Genomic DNA, 17,177 nt, shown 5'->3' with positions numbered 1-17,177 from the left:
ACTGCTAGGATGATAGGAGTCTCTGCCAGGGTCATTCATAGTAAAACTTTATTGAACAGAAAACCCAGCAAAGGTTTTCACCTCCGCAAAGTTCCCCTTAGTTTAAAGTAAAGCACTGCATTTTAAAAAGCAATTATACATAAGTCTTTCCTAGAAAAGTCCTGCTAAAACATGTCTAGCAATTTCATTGATTATATAAAGTAGTACACTTAGTGTAATTTAAACATTCCAACAGGAATCAAATCGTACCAGCAGAACCACTTCTGCATCTATGACTTCTATGTACAAACACACATGCAGACACACACATTTGGAAAAGTTCCTCAAGCATAGACATGCGACACCTAAGGCCTTCTACTTACAGTGCCTATTAAACTACATACAGTATATATTAAAGCTCTTCAGAATAAAGACATGAGAAGCCTTGGGCATTTTTTGTTCACTAACTTGTATCGCGGCTTCATGTTTCTGCTTTTGCTTAATCACAAAAGCATATCATCACCCACACTGTTTTTTAAAAACTCATCATTGCCATGTCCAGGAGAGGCAATCTAGCTGGAGTCAGGTGATCCAGTACATTCCTGTCAAAGCCTCCAACAGCTACAGCACAAACACCATCAGTTTGCGATGGCTGGGGGACCTTCTGGAAGAAGAGAGGCAAAGAACGTCTTGAAGACAAGCCATGCTGTGCTCATAAATGAGGGGCTGGTCTGCTCGCCATCTAGTACATCCCTGTCTGGAGGGAGGTGGTTGGGGTCTTCAGTTTCAGGATCAGTGCCTTCCTACAGGTAATGAAACAATGAGAAACCAATTAGGGCTATGATGAACACCAAATAATGTTAGGAAAGGGCAGGGTAAGTCCCTGCCCCCTGCCCCATAGGCACAGCAGCAGGCAGCCAGGACCCCAGGGAATGATGCCCTAGGCTGGATAGGGCTGTTTCTCAGGCTTCCACAGCACAACTGTGTTGATGTTGTCATAGTTTTGACTACTCCTGGCAGCAAATATCAAATAAAACAACTGGATCTGCAACTATTATTATTTTTGAGACAGAGTCTCACTCTGTCACCCAGGCTGGAGTGCAGTGGTGCGATCTTGGCTCACTGCAACCTCCGCCTCCCAAGGTCAAGCCATCCTTCCGCCTCAGCCTCCCTAGCAGCTGAGAATACAGGCATGCCCAACTAATTTTTGTATTTTTAGTAGAGACGGGGTGTCACCATGTTGGCCAGGCTGGTCTTGAACCCCTGACCTCAGGTGATCCACCTGCCTCAGCCTCCCAAAGTGCTGGGATTACAGGCGTGAGCCACCACGCCCAGGCTTCAACTATTATTAAACTAGTAGTTAACCACTTCATACCAGTTCTTATGGTATAACACACTGTTACAGACCACTGAACGCTCAAAATAGTGGGTTTAAAAAAATGTTATTTACTTAAGCCAAAATGCAAATTGCCATGTCAAAAATATGTGATAGAATGTGATGGCACATTCGACGTTTTAAAAATAGCTACTGCTCTAAGAAGAAATGTGAACACATCATGAAATATTTAGCCCAATAAAATGGTAAACCACAAGCTGGAAATCTAAAGGTTAAGGATTTGAGAGCCTGGCATATCACGTCAAGCTCGCCTGGGCTTCATGGGAGGCTCCATACCTGTAAATTATTGTTGGGGTCCTGATTCACAACATCAGGAGGAGGACCATCATTTGGGAAGTTCTGAACCGGCCTCGGTCTAAATGGAAACCACCCAACATGATGCCTTCAAAGGAAGCACAGAAAAGTCCATCTTAGCTGATGTCACAGTGAGACTAACTCAAGAATCCAAGGCTCCCCACCTCTAATCACAGCAGCACCCTGATAAGCTCACTGCGAGACCCATCTACAGAGGCATTTGATCACACTGTCTCCCAGACAATCTCACCAGTCTGTTAGGTCCTTGAAGGCAGGGACTGTGTTTTATTCATCATTGCACACCCAGCAATATAAACAGCACCTGGCACATTGTATGCACTCAATAAATGCTTATTCATATGAACTAAACCTTACCCTTGAAAACCTGAACAGAGCGGGGAGAATGCATATACCTACAAAGCTGTAATTATATATAACATAATGACAACCTACATTTGGTCATTTAAATATATGATTCTAGAGACTACAGAAAATATTTTATTTGAAGAAACCAATTAAATCCCATCTTAAATATAACAGAATATTAACAATGATTAATTGTGGATATTTGAGTGTTCATTATATTCTAATTATTCCCCTTTTTTATTTTTAAAAACTAAAATAAAAATCCATTTTTACTATAAAGGAAAATTTCTTCTTTTAGTTTCAACCATGAAGACCCATCACTCTAGGCCAGGCTTTCTCAGCTTTGGCACTAGTGACATATTGAGCCAAATATTTACTGTGGGAGTTGTCCTGTGCGTTGTAGAAAATTCAGCAGCACTCTTGCTTCCACTAACTAGATGCCAGCAGGACCACTTCCCCTAGATGTGACAACCAAAAATATCTATACATTGCCAAATGTCCCCTGGGGAGAGAGGGTACAAAACCACCCCCAGTTGAGAACTACTGCTCCAGGCCACAGCTAAAACCAAATGTCAAGTATGTGAAGGTTCCCTCGCCTTTCAGGGCCGTGCTAACAGTCACTGCCTAACTTTACCCTGGAAGGCAGCTGTGGCCTGATAAAGGCAAATGTGTTCTCATTCAAAACAAATGCAAGTTTCTGTTCCATGCCTCAGTATGGCTACATAATTGTGGTTTGTGAGCCTGGAAGGTAAGGTAGCTTATCTAGAGGACAAGATAATATTCTTATATTAATACAGGATTGATATGTTCTTGGGACCATACAACCAAACCATGAATTCCTTGTATTGAAAGTGCCAAAATAACATACTATTTATTATGTATTTATTCTAAGACAGGGTCTTGCTCTGTCACCCAGGCTGGAGGGCAGTGGTGCGATCTTGGCTCACTGCAACCTCTGCCTCCCCAGTTCAAGCAATTCTCCTGCCTTAGCCACCCAAGTAAATTACAGGCCTGTGCCACAACCCCCGGCTAATTTTTTGTATTTTTAGTAGACAGGGTTTCATCATATTGGCCAGGATGGTCTCGAACTCCTGGCCTCATGTGATCCTCCTGCCTCAGCCTCCCAAAGTGCTGGGATTACAGGCGTGAGCCACTGTGCCCAGCCACAGAATGATATACTATTTAAACACATCTCCTTCTACAATAACTGAGACTGCTCAAAAAAGAGCAAAATCTGGCCAGGCGCAGTGGTAGCTCAGGCCTGTTAATAGCAGCACTTTGGGAGGCCAAGGTGGGCAGATCACTTGAGGTCAGGAGTTCAAGACCACCTGGCCAACATGGCCAAATCCCGTCTCTACTAGAAATATAAAAATTAGCCAGGCATGGTGGCAGGCGCCTGCAATCCCAACTACCCAGTAGGCTGAGGCAGGAGAATCGCTTGAACCCGGGAAGCAGAGATTGCAGTGATCACGCCATTGTACTCCAGCCTGAATGACAGAGCGAGACTCCATCTCAAAAAAAGACAAAAAAACAAAAAAGAGCAAAATCTGCTTAGTGTGAGCACAGTGTAGTGTAATTTATATTAGAGAAGCCATCTGCTTACAGGTACATAACGACGGTGGCCCCCATGACCATGAGGAATCTGCTCAGGGAGGAGTAGAAGTAGAGGATACTGAGAAAAACAGAAAATGTAGCTGCTGAATAGGTCCAATCCAACCAATCTCGATTTATTTCATCATCTTCTTCCACAATAGGGCCACCTTGTGCATTCATCCGCAAATTTTGATTGGCTCCAGGATTAACAACCACTTGAGGAGCAGCATTCTGATTGGCAGGCTGGTTTTCAGCTGGAAACTGGTTGTGAATAGGGGCTGGAGCAGGTGCAGAGACCACAGGTATCTCTTGTGCACTTGGTGGTGGAACAAAGGCCCCTGATGCAGCAGTGGCTGCTAAACTAAAATAAAAATGACAGAGGCAGATACTGTTGAGAGCAAAGCACCGTGAAGTCTGTGGCTTATTTACACAGCAGTCTTTTACTGTTAAGAATTTTAAGTAGGTAGATATGCCTTTGATTTTTCTTCAGTTTAGTGAAGAACTTCCTTACTAACTATATCTATAAATGCCTTTTCTAAGAAAAGCCACAAGGTGAATTTCACCTGGAATTAAACATCAAGCCCACTGTAAGATTATGGCATAGTAGCAAATTAAAATCCTCACAAAACTTTGAAGATACCACAAATTGAAAAGAAAGTAACATGTTCTAAATAAAGTCACTAAACTATGTATCAGACAAAAGCACCCTTGTGTCAAAACACAAATCAGGTAGCAGCTGTCATTTACACTCTATCCACAGACCAAACAGGGCAGGGCTCTGCAGACTGATGAAAATACACTCATCCCTCCATTCCGAACTTTACAGGTAACATGGATAAAATTCCCCTCAATTCTCGGGAGCCCTGGCCACACCCAGCACACCGGGAAGGACTCACTATTGCATGTAGTACTGTCGTGCATATATCTGCTGGAACCAGGAAAGCTGAAGCCACCCATAGGGTGTGTAACCGGAGAAACCAGGACCTAGGCCTTGGAATGCCTGCTGTGCAGCTTCAGGCCTATACATAGATTTAAAAAAAACACTCATTTTGGGTGGGTTGAGTATGAACAAATGAAAACTAAGTTTAAATTAAAATCAAGAATTCAAATCGAAGAGACAGAAGAATGGGATTTATGGCAGTTACATGGTAAATGACTGTATGATGCACCCATGTACCACAAGCACACGAGGTACTAAATGACACAGCACTTCTACCGCAGTCCCATCCCACAGGAAAACAACAGCCCTGCCACCTACTTGCTGAGTGCACAGATATATAAACAACCTTTTTGGGTTAAGCAGCTCCCACCTCAGTTTTGACTTGTTGAGTCTCACTGCAGGTCTCAATCCACTGTTCATCTTTTAGAGAGCAGCTCAAAAGCCACATTTCTTCCAGTCTTTCCTGAAGGAAATCTCTCCCATCCTCCCAATGTCCACTTCTTCCTCCACCCTATATCTGAATCTATAGTGAAGTGTGCATGTGGTATCACCTGTGCATGCTTATTGACCACCGGGGTCCTGTACAGGCTGCTGGATCCACAGCAATCTTATGAAGGAGATTTTACAAGGGGAACCCAAGTACAGCTCAGGGAAGGCAGGGGTTTTGCACAAGGTCACTAAGCTAGTAAGTAGCAGGGCTGGATTTCAGAGCTGGTCTGATGTCAAAAGCACGCTTTTTTTTTTTTTTTTGAGATGGAGTCTCGCTCTGTCGCCCAGGCTGGAGTGCCGTGGCGCAATCTCGGCTCACTGCAAGCTCTGCCTCCCAGGTTCACGCCATTCTCCTGCCTCAGCCTCCCGAGTAGCTGAGACTACAGGCGCCCGCCACCATGCCCGGCTAATTTTTTGTATTTTTAGTACAGACGGGGTTTCACCATGTTAGCCAGGATGGTCTCAATCTCCTGACCTTGTGATCCGCCCACCTCGGCCTCCCAGCATGCTGGGATTACAGGCGTGAGCCACCGCGCCCGGCCAAATGCACGCTTCTTTAATCAGGCCACACAGCCCTCAACTTCATAGGGCAGGTGTATGTGAGTCATCTTTAGCTTTGTGCTTCTTACACAGTCAATTTCTTCAGTAGCACATCACAAAATTGAAATCATAACAGAATTGCCCAAAGATCAGAAATTGGTTATGTGGTCATTCCTGCCGTTCAACTCATATCCTTAAGCAAAGTTGTATGTACTGGCTGTTCAATAAATATTTGTTAAAGGAAATCAAGTTTAAATATGGTGAGATTCAGAAAGTCAAATATGAGCCTCAATTCTCAAGTTAAGAATAGTTGAATCAGAATAAGGGAAGTAGTTTTAAGTTTTTCTAACCAATAATTTTCTATCCAATAATTATCCAATTTATATGCTGACAATCTTTTAACTAAATTCCATACATACAGTATTTCTAAAATAGTATTCCAGTACAAGTAAGCCTTGGTATGATGCTGTTTTTGATCATTTAAGAAAATTACAGTGCATGGAAATAAAATGATAAAGTGCTTTTAAGATTTCTGTTAGATCTGATAATGGCATTCTAGATATACAAGATAACTAAAAGGTTTTCATAGTTATATACTGAAGAATATAGGGATGAAATAACATGATGCCTGGGAATTACTTTTAAATACTTTTTTTTTTTAAAAAAAGGGAAAGGGTAATAGATGAGGTATGGTAAAACTCTGATTGTTATTTATTAGGCCTGGGTGATGGTGTGGGGATTAATTATCCAGTCCCCACTGTTGTGTATATTTGAAAGTTCCATTAAGGGGGAAAAAAAGAAAAACTCATTCCTAAAACACCCGGCTTTATAAAATATTGTGTATAAAAAGTACTAGAAAAAGGGGGATGGGGAAATGGAGAGTTACAGAATGGCAACTTGTAGTTAACGAATTTTTCCCCAAAAACAAGGTATTCTAAGAGCTATAAAAATCCAAATAACAGAGCATTTAGTTCTGACTTTTGCTCTAAAGAAAAGCTTTAATAGTTATAAAAAAATGGCCAATTTTTCTAGTACCCCCAAGTCTTTGGAAGGACACTTCTTAAACAGTCTCTCCCTTGTTGTCATCCATTGTTATAATATAGCACAAAAGCCACTCAGCAAAGCAGCTGCACAATGCTCACAACAGCTGTTTTCTCCTGCAGCAGCACTAATTTCCTATCATGACGGCAACCAAGCGGTCAGCACAATGGAAGGATAAAAAGCCTACATTTTCTTTTTTTTTTCAATATATGCATTACCTACTTTTTAAATTTGTGTGTACTAAAAGGCTGTGTATTAAGAAAAGTTAAATATATAAGAGCTCTTTAAAGCGAAGCTATTTATAAAGCAAAATTCTTTATGTTTAAAAGTTCTGAATATATACGTGTAAACATACCTTATTCTTAAATTGATGCAAACGAGGACCATTCATGTTGCATAAGCCAAGATCTTTATTATAACACTCACCTTGAGATGTTTTCCCATCCAGGGGAAGAAAGGTTCTGAAGAACTTCCCTTTGCCTTAAACCATCACTTGAGGAATCCTCAGGATACTGTCCCCGATTAGAACCAGTGGGCTGCTCTGTGGATTCAGCCACCTAAATAAGTGTAACATGAACACAGAACAAAGGAGCTGATGCAACTGTCTGAAATCAAGCAAAAGGAATTATTCTGCTGTCAAGGGCTTATGTCTCCTACCCCCTACCTCTGAACGTGACAAAATTAAATAGAAGCAACGTTATGTAAAAAATAGTCTGACATTGATTCAACATAATTTTCAATATATAGATGCTAAAATATTCATATTTTTTTCCTAGAGTACGCTACACTTTCCTTAAAATCTTCCAATGAAGTTGTCATTGGTGAGAAAGCTTCCTGATAATGGTGCTAAATTTACACATTGCAGACATCTGACCAACAAGATTTATAAATACAACCCAGCCCACAACTTTCTAAAATAGTATTCCAATATAAGTAAGCCTTGGTATGATACTGTTTTTGATCATTTAAAAAAATTACAGTGCAGGGAAATGAAATGATAAAGTGCTTTTAAGATTTTTGTTAGAACTGATAATGGCAAAATAGGGAATTTCCTATGCTCTGTTCAGATGTTCTAGGAAATATAATGCAAATTTAGAGTGCATCACTACGTTAGAATACTAATACCATATATGCGAATAAACATTGTGAAATGAAAAATAAATGGTTTTGTCTGTCATATATAAGTCTTTAGAGCCAGGTCCAGTGGCACATGCCTGTAGTCCCAGCTACTCAGGAGGCTGAGGTGGGAGGATTGCTTGCCTTCAGGAGGTTGAGAAAAGCTTGGGCCACACAGCGAGACCATCTTTTAAAAAAAAAAAAAATAAAGATCACTTGATAAAGACTCTGATCTTTTCCTATCCAACTAATCACAATGAAAATTTCCAAAGGAAATACATTCACCTTTGTACTCTATAAAAATTAGTGGCCCCTTTGAAGAAACTTGCTATGTGCTAAATTCAATAAAAACCCAATTAGTGTTAGTTCAGTAATCTAGATACACAGTAACCATAGATCAAATCATATCCTAGAAGATAACGCAATATGTAACTCCATTTTTCTACTACAGCACTAACGGAACAATCTGCTACTATTAACCCATCACTTGTGTTGATAATACAGTTTCTAATTCCTAGGAAAGCAACAAAATATTACTTGGTAATAACACCATACAGTCTCTCAATAAAAGTTTTATCCAACTTCTTTTATTACTCCCCTGAAAGTCTGAATGATACAAATTGTTATCATCATGAAGAGGTAGACACACCTTGGCGCTGATTTCTGACATTTTTGAAGGACTCTTCACGTTGCACACCAGATGCAAAACATGACGTTTTTCCTGCTAAAAGTAATAAGAAGGTACTTAAGGACCTGAACGTAACCTGGTGAGTGCTTAAAAACATTCAGAAGTTAATGTGTAAGTGATGTACCTTTGGAAGCAAGTCCCTGAGACATTGGTGATCCAACAACAGCTTCCCAGAATAAATTAACCTCTGGTCCTCTGGACGCTGATCATGGAAAGAAAGAGTAACACAGGTCAGCATTTCACCCCCGCAAGTTCCTAAACACAGAATAAACTGTTTTATACAAGTAATTTGAATATGTGTGTTTCCCCCCAGCATCACGGGAAAACACTTTCTCAAAAGCCCCATATACAAGACTTCTATTTAGAAAGTGTCTAACTTTAACTGGTCTCTAACATGCAAATAAATATAGAATGGCAAATTATCGGCTGGGCATGGTGGCTCATGCCTGTAATCCAAGCACTATGGGAGGCCAAGGCGGGCGGATCACCTGAGGTCAGGAGTTCGAGACCAGCCTGGCCAACATGGTGAAACCCCATCTCTACTAAAAATGCAAAAATTAGCTGGGCTTGGTGGCTTGTGCCTGTAACCCAAGCTACTCGGGAGGCTGAGGCAGGGGAATCGCTTGAACCAGGGAGGCAGAGGTTGCAGTGAGCCAAGATCATGTCACTGCACTCCAGCCTGGTCGACAGAGTGAGATCCTATCTCAAAAAAAAAAAAAAAAAAAAGAATGGCAAATTATCTCCAGTCCAAACTCAACTCCCAGGTAAACTGATTCCTACTACTAAACGCAACAAACAGCAAACAGGGCACCTACAACCAAACTGAGTTTGGTTTCAGAGAAAACTGAGAGTACTCCCAAGGCCAGCCTTAACCACAACCACCTAGCAGTGCCCCAAAATAATGTGAAGCTACTCTAAACTGAAGCCCTCACAGATGACTTCTTGGCATACAAATGCAGTTATAGAGGAGATGGCGTGTGGGTGACATTATACACAACCACCCTGTAAGATTTAGTATCCCTATTTTAAGGGAGGAAAGTCTGAAAAATTGACTTGTCCAAAGTCATCTGCTGCCACAGTGTCACAATTCCAACCCCTCTTCTCCTCCATATCAGTGATTTTAACGCCATAGGGACTGCACACTCTTTTATACACATCTCATTTTTAAAATCTATTTGAAACTCCTTCTAAACTGTACTTAAAAATAATGGCCTCAAATAATATTAACATATAATCTGTCTATTGGAGATCACTAATGTGTTAATCTACTCTTGCCAGAATAACTGATTATGCAAAACCTGGAATAAAGTGTTCCTGCCAAGTAGCTTGAGATAATTAAAGCAAGCTGTTTAAACAAACAGAACAGCAAAAAGTGCATCTACTTATCCATATACATCAGGACTTTTTGACACTGTGTAACTAAACCAAAATAAATATAATGAATGCTGTGTTCACCGTCTTTCTGACAGGTGAGAACTTTAAAGGTAAATGCTAATATATACACGAATTTGGAAAACAGTACCTTTTGTATATATAGGTCCTGAATTTATTACAGAGTTCAACCACTAGAAAAGGCTGGAAAACCACAGCTGCCAGTGGTTTTGAATTATTTTCCCCCTTTTAAAGGCCTAACTTGATATTGAGTCTTCACACAGATGACTGATTTGAAAAATATTAAGTAAAGCAAACAACTATTACAAAGTAGGCCTTCTCATATTATGCCATTTTCTACTACAGAAAACAAATCATAAGTATGTTTCAGCCATAATAATTTTTAGACACAAATTTGTATACCTGAGAGGTATTTGTTTACAATCTTAGGTCTTCAGACTGAACAGATGGGAGCGGCATTCCTCACCAAAGGAAGCCCTTAAAAACCCTCCTCCAAAATCCTGCCTTTTGCCATATGATGCAACCATAGGCTACACCTGCTTCACCAATTTGTGTACCCAATAGCCATTCTCATGGCAACACAGCCACCCAGTTTCTTGGAAGCAGCTATGGTGAAACTGAAAAATGGGCCAGGGTGAATTCTAGAGGACATGGAATGCAAGCTTACTAAATAAATATGCAAATTTCAAAATAACAACTCAGAAGGAAAACTCACTTCTAAAACATTCTTGACCACATGGAACAAAAACAGACACAGGCGCTACCACAAGTTGGAACTCACGACTTCACTATCTTTTCCTGCCCGGATGCCCTCTCCTGTGTGATGAAAAATTATGCTCGTGGGCAGTGAAGAACACTGCTGACACTTACATAATATCAGAGCAGAAAGTAAATACAGGAAGGGCCAGCTTACAGCCTCATCACGTGGTGGCCAGGGCAGGCGGTGCTAAGGGTGATGTTGACAGATGTGTCAACCAAAACAAAGCAAGGAAGTCTTGCTAATAATGGAGAGGCTGCCGTCCTAAAACCAGACTGAAGGCGACTCCTGCCTGCTTCCATTCTCAGTCGCTCTTGGTCAGAAAGTACATGGGGCTCCACCCCGGACTCGGCAATGGCTGCGCGGTCCAGTGCGACAGGGAGGGGCACGGCGGAAGGTGGACAGGGAGGAAAAGAGCCACGTCCTGCTTCTGGGTGTGGGGCCTTCCGTCCACAGTGTCTGGGCGGTCCCCAGGTTTCTCAAGCCACGGCCCCGGGTGGCACCTGCCCGCTCCTCTCCCCGCAGAGAGGCTACGTTCAGAAACCTCATTTTGCAGCACGGATGTTTTCTTACTTCTAGCCATTGGATGCAAGCCCAGTTAGGAACACCGAGTTGCCTGGCCGCTGGGGGGAAACAGGCTTGGAGGGTGAAATGACTCGCTCAAGGTCAGGCTGCTGATTACTGACGGCTCCTGGGCAACAGAGGGGCGCCCGCGTCGGCGGGGCAGGGAAGGGGAGACCACAGCCCTGGGGGAAGTGACCGGCCGGGCGATCGCAGCCGTCAGCGGGAGGAGGCCACAGGACAGGGCAGCCGGACGTGGCATCCCCAGCAGAGGGCGGGGGACCACAGCCTAGGGGCGGGAAGTCGGGGCCGCTCTCACCGGACGCTCGGGGTAGACGCGGCTCAGGTGGGCCTTGAGGTGGCCCACGCTCCAGCCGCGGTCGCCACTCAGCTCCAAGTCGCGGTGGCGCTGGTTGGGGCTCTTCACCAGGAGCGTGACGGGCTCGGGTTCGGTCTCGGACTCCATGGCGGCGGCAGTGTCGGGGCTCCGCTGCGCTCCGAGGTGCCAGGCAGGCGGCGTCTCAGCCGCCCGCAATCTCTGCAACGACCGTTCACGTCTCTGGGGCGCGTGCCCCCACTTCAGGCGCCTTTTATAGGAGCTCCGCGCCTAGCTCTGCGGACAGAACGCTCTGTGGCTGCCGCCCATTGGCTGAGGCGGAGGCACTGTCCCAACGTGGCCCAATCGGCATCCGGATCCGGGTGGCAGAGGGCGGACCGAGCACGTGGGCGCGGGCTGATGCAACCCGCCGCCTCTGCGTCACCCAGAGGCGCGGCTGTGCCCCGGGAACCCGGGTTTGGTGGCCATGTTTGGGTGCGCTGCAGGCCGCGCGGGGAGCTTGGTCTGAGACCTGGGAGGCCCCCAGCCCGCGTGGCTGAGGGCGCCCGAGGCAGGGGGTGGGGAGTGGGGTATCCCAGCAGACCCCAGTTTAGCAGTCTCTGCAAATTGTTTCCCCACAAAGCCGCACCCCCCACCCTTTTTCACCCCAGGTGCCAGTGCCCACTTCCCCTTTTCCTGGCTCCGGTGGCCCCACGTGGAAACCTACGGGGAAGCCTACCCACTCGAACCCTCAAAGAACGGCTGGGCAACCCCGTGTGCAAGACCACCTAGGAGAACTCCACGTGCTCCTAAGAAGGACAACGAAGGAGCGAGGCCAGATCTTCCTGGCTGGGAGGATGGAGGCATCCAGGCAGCTGTTGCCAATTTCCCTGGGCCTCAGACTTGAACGTTTGGGACATCACCCTAATGATGATTGACAAGTCAGCCACAGTCCTGCGCACACTGGAGTCCCCCTCAAAAGGCATCACTTTATAAGATACTCACACATGCACCCGATAAATGGGGGCTGAGATGAGGAGGGCGGGGTTCTCCGATTCCTGAAGTGGGACCCATAAAGGCCCCTTTATTGTAAGCGTTCCCCCCTCCTCCTCCTCTGTAGGAAAAAAAAAAAAAAAAGGCTTGAAAACAAAACTGACATTGGCCCGGCCCCCTCCTTGTTCCTACCCTGTAGGGACATCTGTTTTTTCAGGTGTTGTCAGGAGCTTGTCAAGGGCAGGAAGGTAACAGGAGGAGCCTGGTCTGGTTAGTGGGTATATTCATCTGCTGCAGCTGCCATAACAAAGTGCCACAAACTGGATGACTTAAGACAGGGTCCCCAACCCCCCTGGGCCACGGACCACTATGAGTCCCTGGCCTATTAGGAACCAGGCGGCACCGCAGGAGGTTAGCCACCAGCGAAGCTTCACCTGTATTTACAGCTGGCTCCCTATCGCTGCATTACCACCTGAGCTCAGCCTCCTGTTAGATCAGGGGACATTAGATTCTCATAGGAGCCGAACCCTATTGTGAACTGTGCACGCGAGGGAACTAGGCTGTGCTCCTTACGAGAATCGAATGCCTGATGATGGGAGGTGGAGCTGAGTTGGTGATCCTAGTGCTGGGAGTGGCTGCAAATACGGATTAACATTAGCAGAGAGGTTTCACTGCACAGAGGCCATCATAAATCAATTGCTTGCAGACTCATATCAAAACACTATCAGTGAGTGGCAAGTGACAAGCTGCATCTGGTGGCAGGCTTTACAATGGCAAGTGTATGTACTTCAGTTGTACAGCTGCATCTGGTGGCCTTAAAAGTATGTTTGAGGCCGGGTGAGGTGGCTCACGCCTGTAATCCCAACATTTTGGGAGGCCGAGGCGGGCAGATCACGAGGTCAGGAGTTCCAGACCAGCATGACCAACATGGTGAAACCCCATCTCTCCTAAAATATACAAAAAATTAGCCGGGCATGGTGGCACGTGCCTGTAATCCCAGCTACTCAGGAGGCTGAGGCAGGAAAGTTGCTTGAACCCGGGAGGTGGAGGTTGCAGTGAGCCAAGATTGTGCCATCGCACTCCAGCCTGGGCAACAGAGCGAGACTCCGTCTCAAAAAAGAAAAACACACACACACACACACAACAACAACAAAAAACAGTATGTTTGAGACAACTTCAAATTTCCACATGTTCTGGATTAAAGTCTAGGCTTTAATCCTGAGATGGCCACAAAAGCACTGAAAACCCTGCTTTCATTTCCAACATCTTTTTTTTTTTTTTTTTTTTTTTAGACAGGGTCTCACTCTGTCGCCCAGGCTCAAGTGCAATGGCACAATCTCGGCTCACTGCAACCTCCGCCTCTCTGGCTTAAGCCATTCTCGTGCCTCGTGCCTCTGCCTCCCGAGTAGCTACGATTACAAGAGTGCACCACCACACTTGGCTATATATATATTTTTTATTATTTTTAGTAGAGACAGATGGGGTTTTGCTATATTGGCCAGGCTGGTCTTGAACTCCTTGCCTCAAGTGATCCACCTGCCTTGGCCTCCAAAAGTGCTGGGAGTACAGACGTGAGCCTCCATGCCTGGCCTATAGCAACATCCTATCTCTGTGAAGCAGGGTTTTCTGCAGTGACAGCAACCAAAGTGGGTAGACTTGACCTAAGCAACATACTTCGGGTGTCACTGTCTCCTATCACCCACAGATGAGACCGTCTAGTTGTAGGAAAACAAGCTCAGAGCTCCCACTGATTCTACACCATGGTGAGTAGTATAATTATTTCATTATATATTACAATGTAATAACAATAAAAATAAAGTGCACAATAAATGTAATGTGCTCGAATCATCCTGAAACAATGCCCCCCTCCCCCCCCACCTCACCTCTGGCCTGTGGAAAAACTGTTTTCCACAAAACTGGTCCCTAGTGTCAAAAATGTTGGGAACTCCTGGCTTAAGAAACAGAAATGTATTGTCTTGGTTCTGGAAACTGGATGTCTGAGATCAAGGTGTCGGCAGGGTTGGTTCCTTCTGAGGCCTCTGGGGAGAATCTTCCAGGCCCCTCTCCTATCCTGGTGGTTTGCTGGCACTTTTTTTTTTTTTTGAGATGGAGTCTCGCTCTGTCGCCCAGGCTGGAGTGCAGTGGCATGATCTTGGCTCACTGCAAGCTCTGCCTCCCGGGTTCACACCATTCTCCTGCCTCAGCCTCCCAAGTAGCTGGGACTACAGGCGCCCGCCACCACACCTGGCTAATTTTTTTGTATTTTTTTAGTAGGGACGGGGTTTCACCGTTTGCCAGAATGGTCTCAATCTCCTGACCTTGTGATCCGCCCGCCTCGGCCTCCCAGCATGCTGGGATTACAGGTGTGAGCCACCGCACCTGACCGATTTTTTTTTTTTTTTTTTTTTTTTTTTTGAGACAGAGTCTCGCTCTGTTGCACAGGCTGGAGTGCAGTGGCACAATCCTGGCTCACTGCAACCTCCACCTCCCAGGTTCAAGCAATTCTCCTGCCTCAGCCTCCCGAGTAGCTGGGACTACCAGCGCCCACCACCATGCTTGGCTAATTTTTGTATTTTTAGTAGAGATGGGGTTTCACCACATTGACCAGGCTGGTCTCAAACTCCTGACTTCATGATCCGCCCACCTCGGCCTCCCAAAGTGCTGGGATTACAGGCGTGAGCCACCGCCCCCAGCCTGCTGGCACTCTTTGACGCTCCTTGGCATATAGAAGCATCACCCCAACCTGTCTTCATCTTCTCATGGGTTCTCCTTTTGTAGGTCTCTTCACATCATCTTCCCTGTGTGCATGTCTGGTTCTGTGTCCACATTTCTTTTTTCCATAAGAGTACCAGTCATCGTGGATTGGGATCCACACTAATAACCTCATCTTAACTCCATCATCTGTGAAGGCCCTATTTCCCAATGCTGCCACATTCACAGGTACTGGTGGTTAGGGCTTCAGCATCTCTTTGGAGGACTCGATTCAGCCCACAATAGTCAATCTTAATATAACACACAATACAGGGTGATTTCTTTCTCAGCTGTCTTTATATGAAGATGAGAGGTTGAGGGCTTTGGAAATAAATTGTCCCCACACTCAGCTTTCTGCAAGTGGTTTTGGTTGCCTGAGAAGGCTCTGACCTTTTTTTGTTTTTTGAGACGGAGTCTTGCTCTGTTGCCCAGGCTGGAGTGCAGTGGCATGATCTCGGCTCACTGCAAACTCCACCTCCCAGGTTCAAGCAGTTCTCCTGCCTCAGCCTCCCAAGTAGCTGGGATTACAGGTGCCTGCCACCACACCAGGCTAGTTTTTGTATTTTTAGTAGAGACAGGGTTTCACCATGTTGGCCAGGCTGGTCTCGAACTCCTGGCTTCAAATGATCCACCTGCCTTGGCCTCCCAAAGTGCTGGGATTACAGGTGCGAGCCACCACCTGGCCTAACCCTTTTTTCATCAAAGCTGGCTTCATGGGTATGGGACCCATGTAGTGGATGGGGCCTCATGCTTGGTTTAATGCTCTGCTATTATCTTTAAATTCTTAATAAATTTTAAACAGAAGCCCTGCATTTTCGTTTTGCACTGGGCCCCACAAATTCTGTAGCTTTTCACACATCAGGATGGGAGATAATAACTGATTATGATCTGGTAGTCTTGCAACTAGGGAGAAGCTAACCAGTGGAGCAAGCCCAGGGAAAACCAACATAGGCCTTAAAGGAGGCAGTGAGGCAGGAGGTGACAGCTGCATTGAGAAATCAAATATGCCAGTAGTGTGGTTTCCCCTCACCTGCAGTGACAAGCCTCAGGGCCCCTTAAGACGTTAAGATATCCCTTTCCACTCAGAAGAAAGAAAGTTTAGGAGTGCGATTTTGCATTTTCTTCCCCTAGGGAAAAGGCAATCCAATTTCTGTGATTCTCTCTTGAGTTATCTCCCAGTGAGATAGCTCCTTTTAAAGAAATTTGGGGACAGGAGTGGTGGCTCATGCCTATAATCCCAGCACTTTGGGAGACCAAGGCAAGCAGATAACTTCAGTCCAGGAGTTCGAGACCAGCCTGGCCAACATAGTGAAACATCATCTCTACTAAAAATAGAAAAAAAATAGTCAGGCATGGTGGCGGGCACCTGTAATCCCAGCTACTCGGGTGGTTGAGGCAGGAGAATCGCTTGAACCTGGGAGGCGGTGGTTGCAGTGAGCTGAGATCGTGCCACTGAACTCTAGTCTAGGAGACAGAGCGAGACTGAGTCTCAAATTAAAAAAAAAAAAAAGAAAAGAGAAATTCGGTGATTCTGCTTATAGCACATTTAGGAAAATGTTAAATTCAGGTCAACAAATGTGCCAGGAATAGAAAGATAAACACAGCATGACCCTATTCTCAATGACTTTACAAGTATAATGAGGATGCTAACAAAAACACAGAAATAAAAGTCTATCCCAAAGTCGAGTACATTTCTGAAGGACTTAGATTACATTGAGAAAAGAAGAGAGGGAGTCAGAGAAAACTTGATGGAAGAGGTAGAATTTGAGCTGAATTCTGAAGGATGGGTGAGATTTGAATAAAAGTAATAATGGCAGCAATTATTGACTGAACACCATGGAGTGCCAATGACTTTATACGCAGAATTTGTATGGGCAGGTACAGCTCAGTGGTTAAACTCATGGGGCCAGAGCCCAACTGCTTGTTTTCAAACCCAGCTTTTGCCACTACTATGTGACCTTAGGC

The 17,177-nt window shown here is 45.0% G+C and overlaps 1 protein-coding gene across 3 annotated transcripts; it reads right to left on the bottom strand.

The window, feature by feature from the left end:
* Nucleotides 1-26: 26 nt before the first annotated feature.
* HERPUD1 (homocysteine inducible ER protein with ubiquitin like domain 1) lies at nucleotides 27-12,025 on the bottom strand. 3 transcript variants are annotated; one of them, XM_058441019.1, is made up of 8 exons: nucleotides 11,472-12,018; nucleotides 8,567-8,644; nucleotides 8,404-8,475; nucleotides 7,065-7,195; nucleotides 4,525-4,647; nucleotides 3,639-3,989; nucleotides 1,652-1,757; nucleotides 27-782 (listed from the first exon to the last, which is right to left on the bottom strand). In XM_058441019.1, exons 1-8 carry the CDS (start codon nucleotides 11,616-11,618, stop codon nucleotides 618-620), a joined length of 1,173 nt encoding a protein of 390 aa, XP_058297002.1. In that variant the 5' UTR covers nucleotides 11,619-12,018; the 3' UTR covers nucleotides 27-617. The 3 variants fall into 3 exon arrangements, with proteins under 3 accessions (XP_058297002.1, XP_032013295.1, XP_032013296.1); XM_032157404.2 differs by having other exon boundaries at nucleotides 8,404-8,478; nucleotides 11,472-12,015; XM_032157405.2 differs by lacking the exon at nucleotides 27-782 and having other exon boundaries at nucleotides 1,678-1,757; nucleotides 3,796-3,989; nucleotides 8,404-8,478; nucleotides 11,472-12,025.
* Between the last annotated feature and the right edge of the window lie 5,152 nt (nucleotides 12,026-17,177).

This window comes from Hylobates moloch, unplaced genomic scaffold (assembly GCF_009828535.3).
Source record: "Hylobates moloch isolate HMO894 unplaced genomic scaffold, HMol_V3 SCAFFOLD_6, whole genome shotgun sequence".
NCBI classification, from domain to species: Eukaryota; Metazoa; Chordata; class Mammalia; order Primates; family Hylobatidae; genus Hylobates; species Hylobates moloch.
This window is presented reverse-complemented; position numbering and strand designations above follow the sequence as displayed.

What these genes read in the sequence shown, in the direction of transcription:
- HERPUD1 (XM_032157404.2), bottom strand. Translation starts at nt 11,618, where the DNA reads ATGGAGTCCGAGACCGAACCCGAGCCCGTCACGCTCCTGGTGAAGAGC. An exon ending in GCGTCTACCCCGAGCGTCCG is followed by an intron (nt 8,645 to 11,471) that starts GTGAGAGCGGCC and finishes TTCCATGATCAG; the next exon opens with CGTCCAGAGGACCAGAGGTT. An exon ending in GCCACCGTCGTTATGTACCT is followed by an intron (nt 1,758 to 3,638) that starts GTAAGCAGATGG and finishes CTTCCTTTGAAG; the next exon opens with GCATCATGTTGGGTGGTTTC.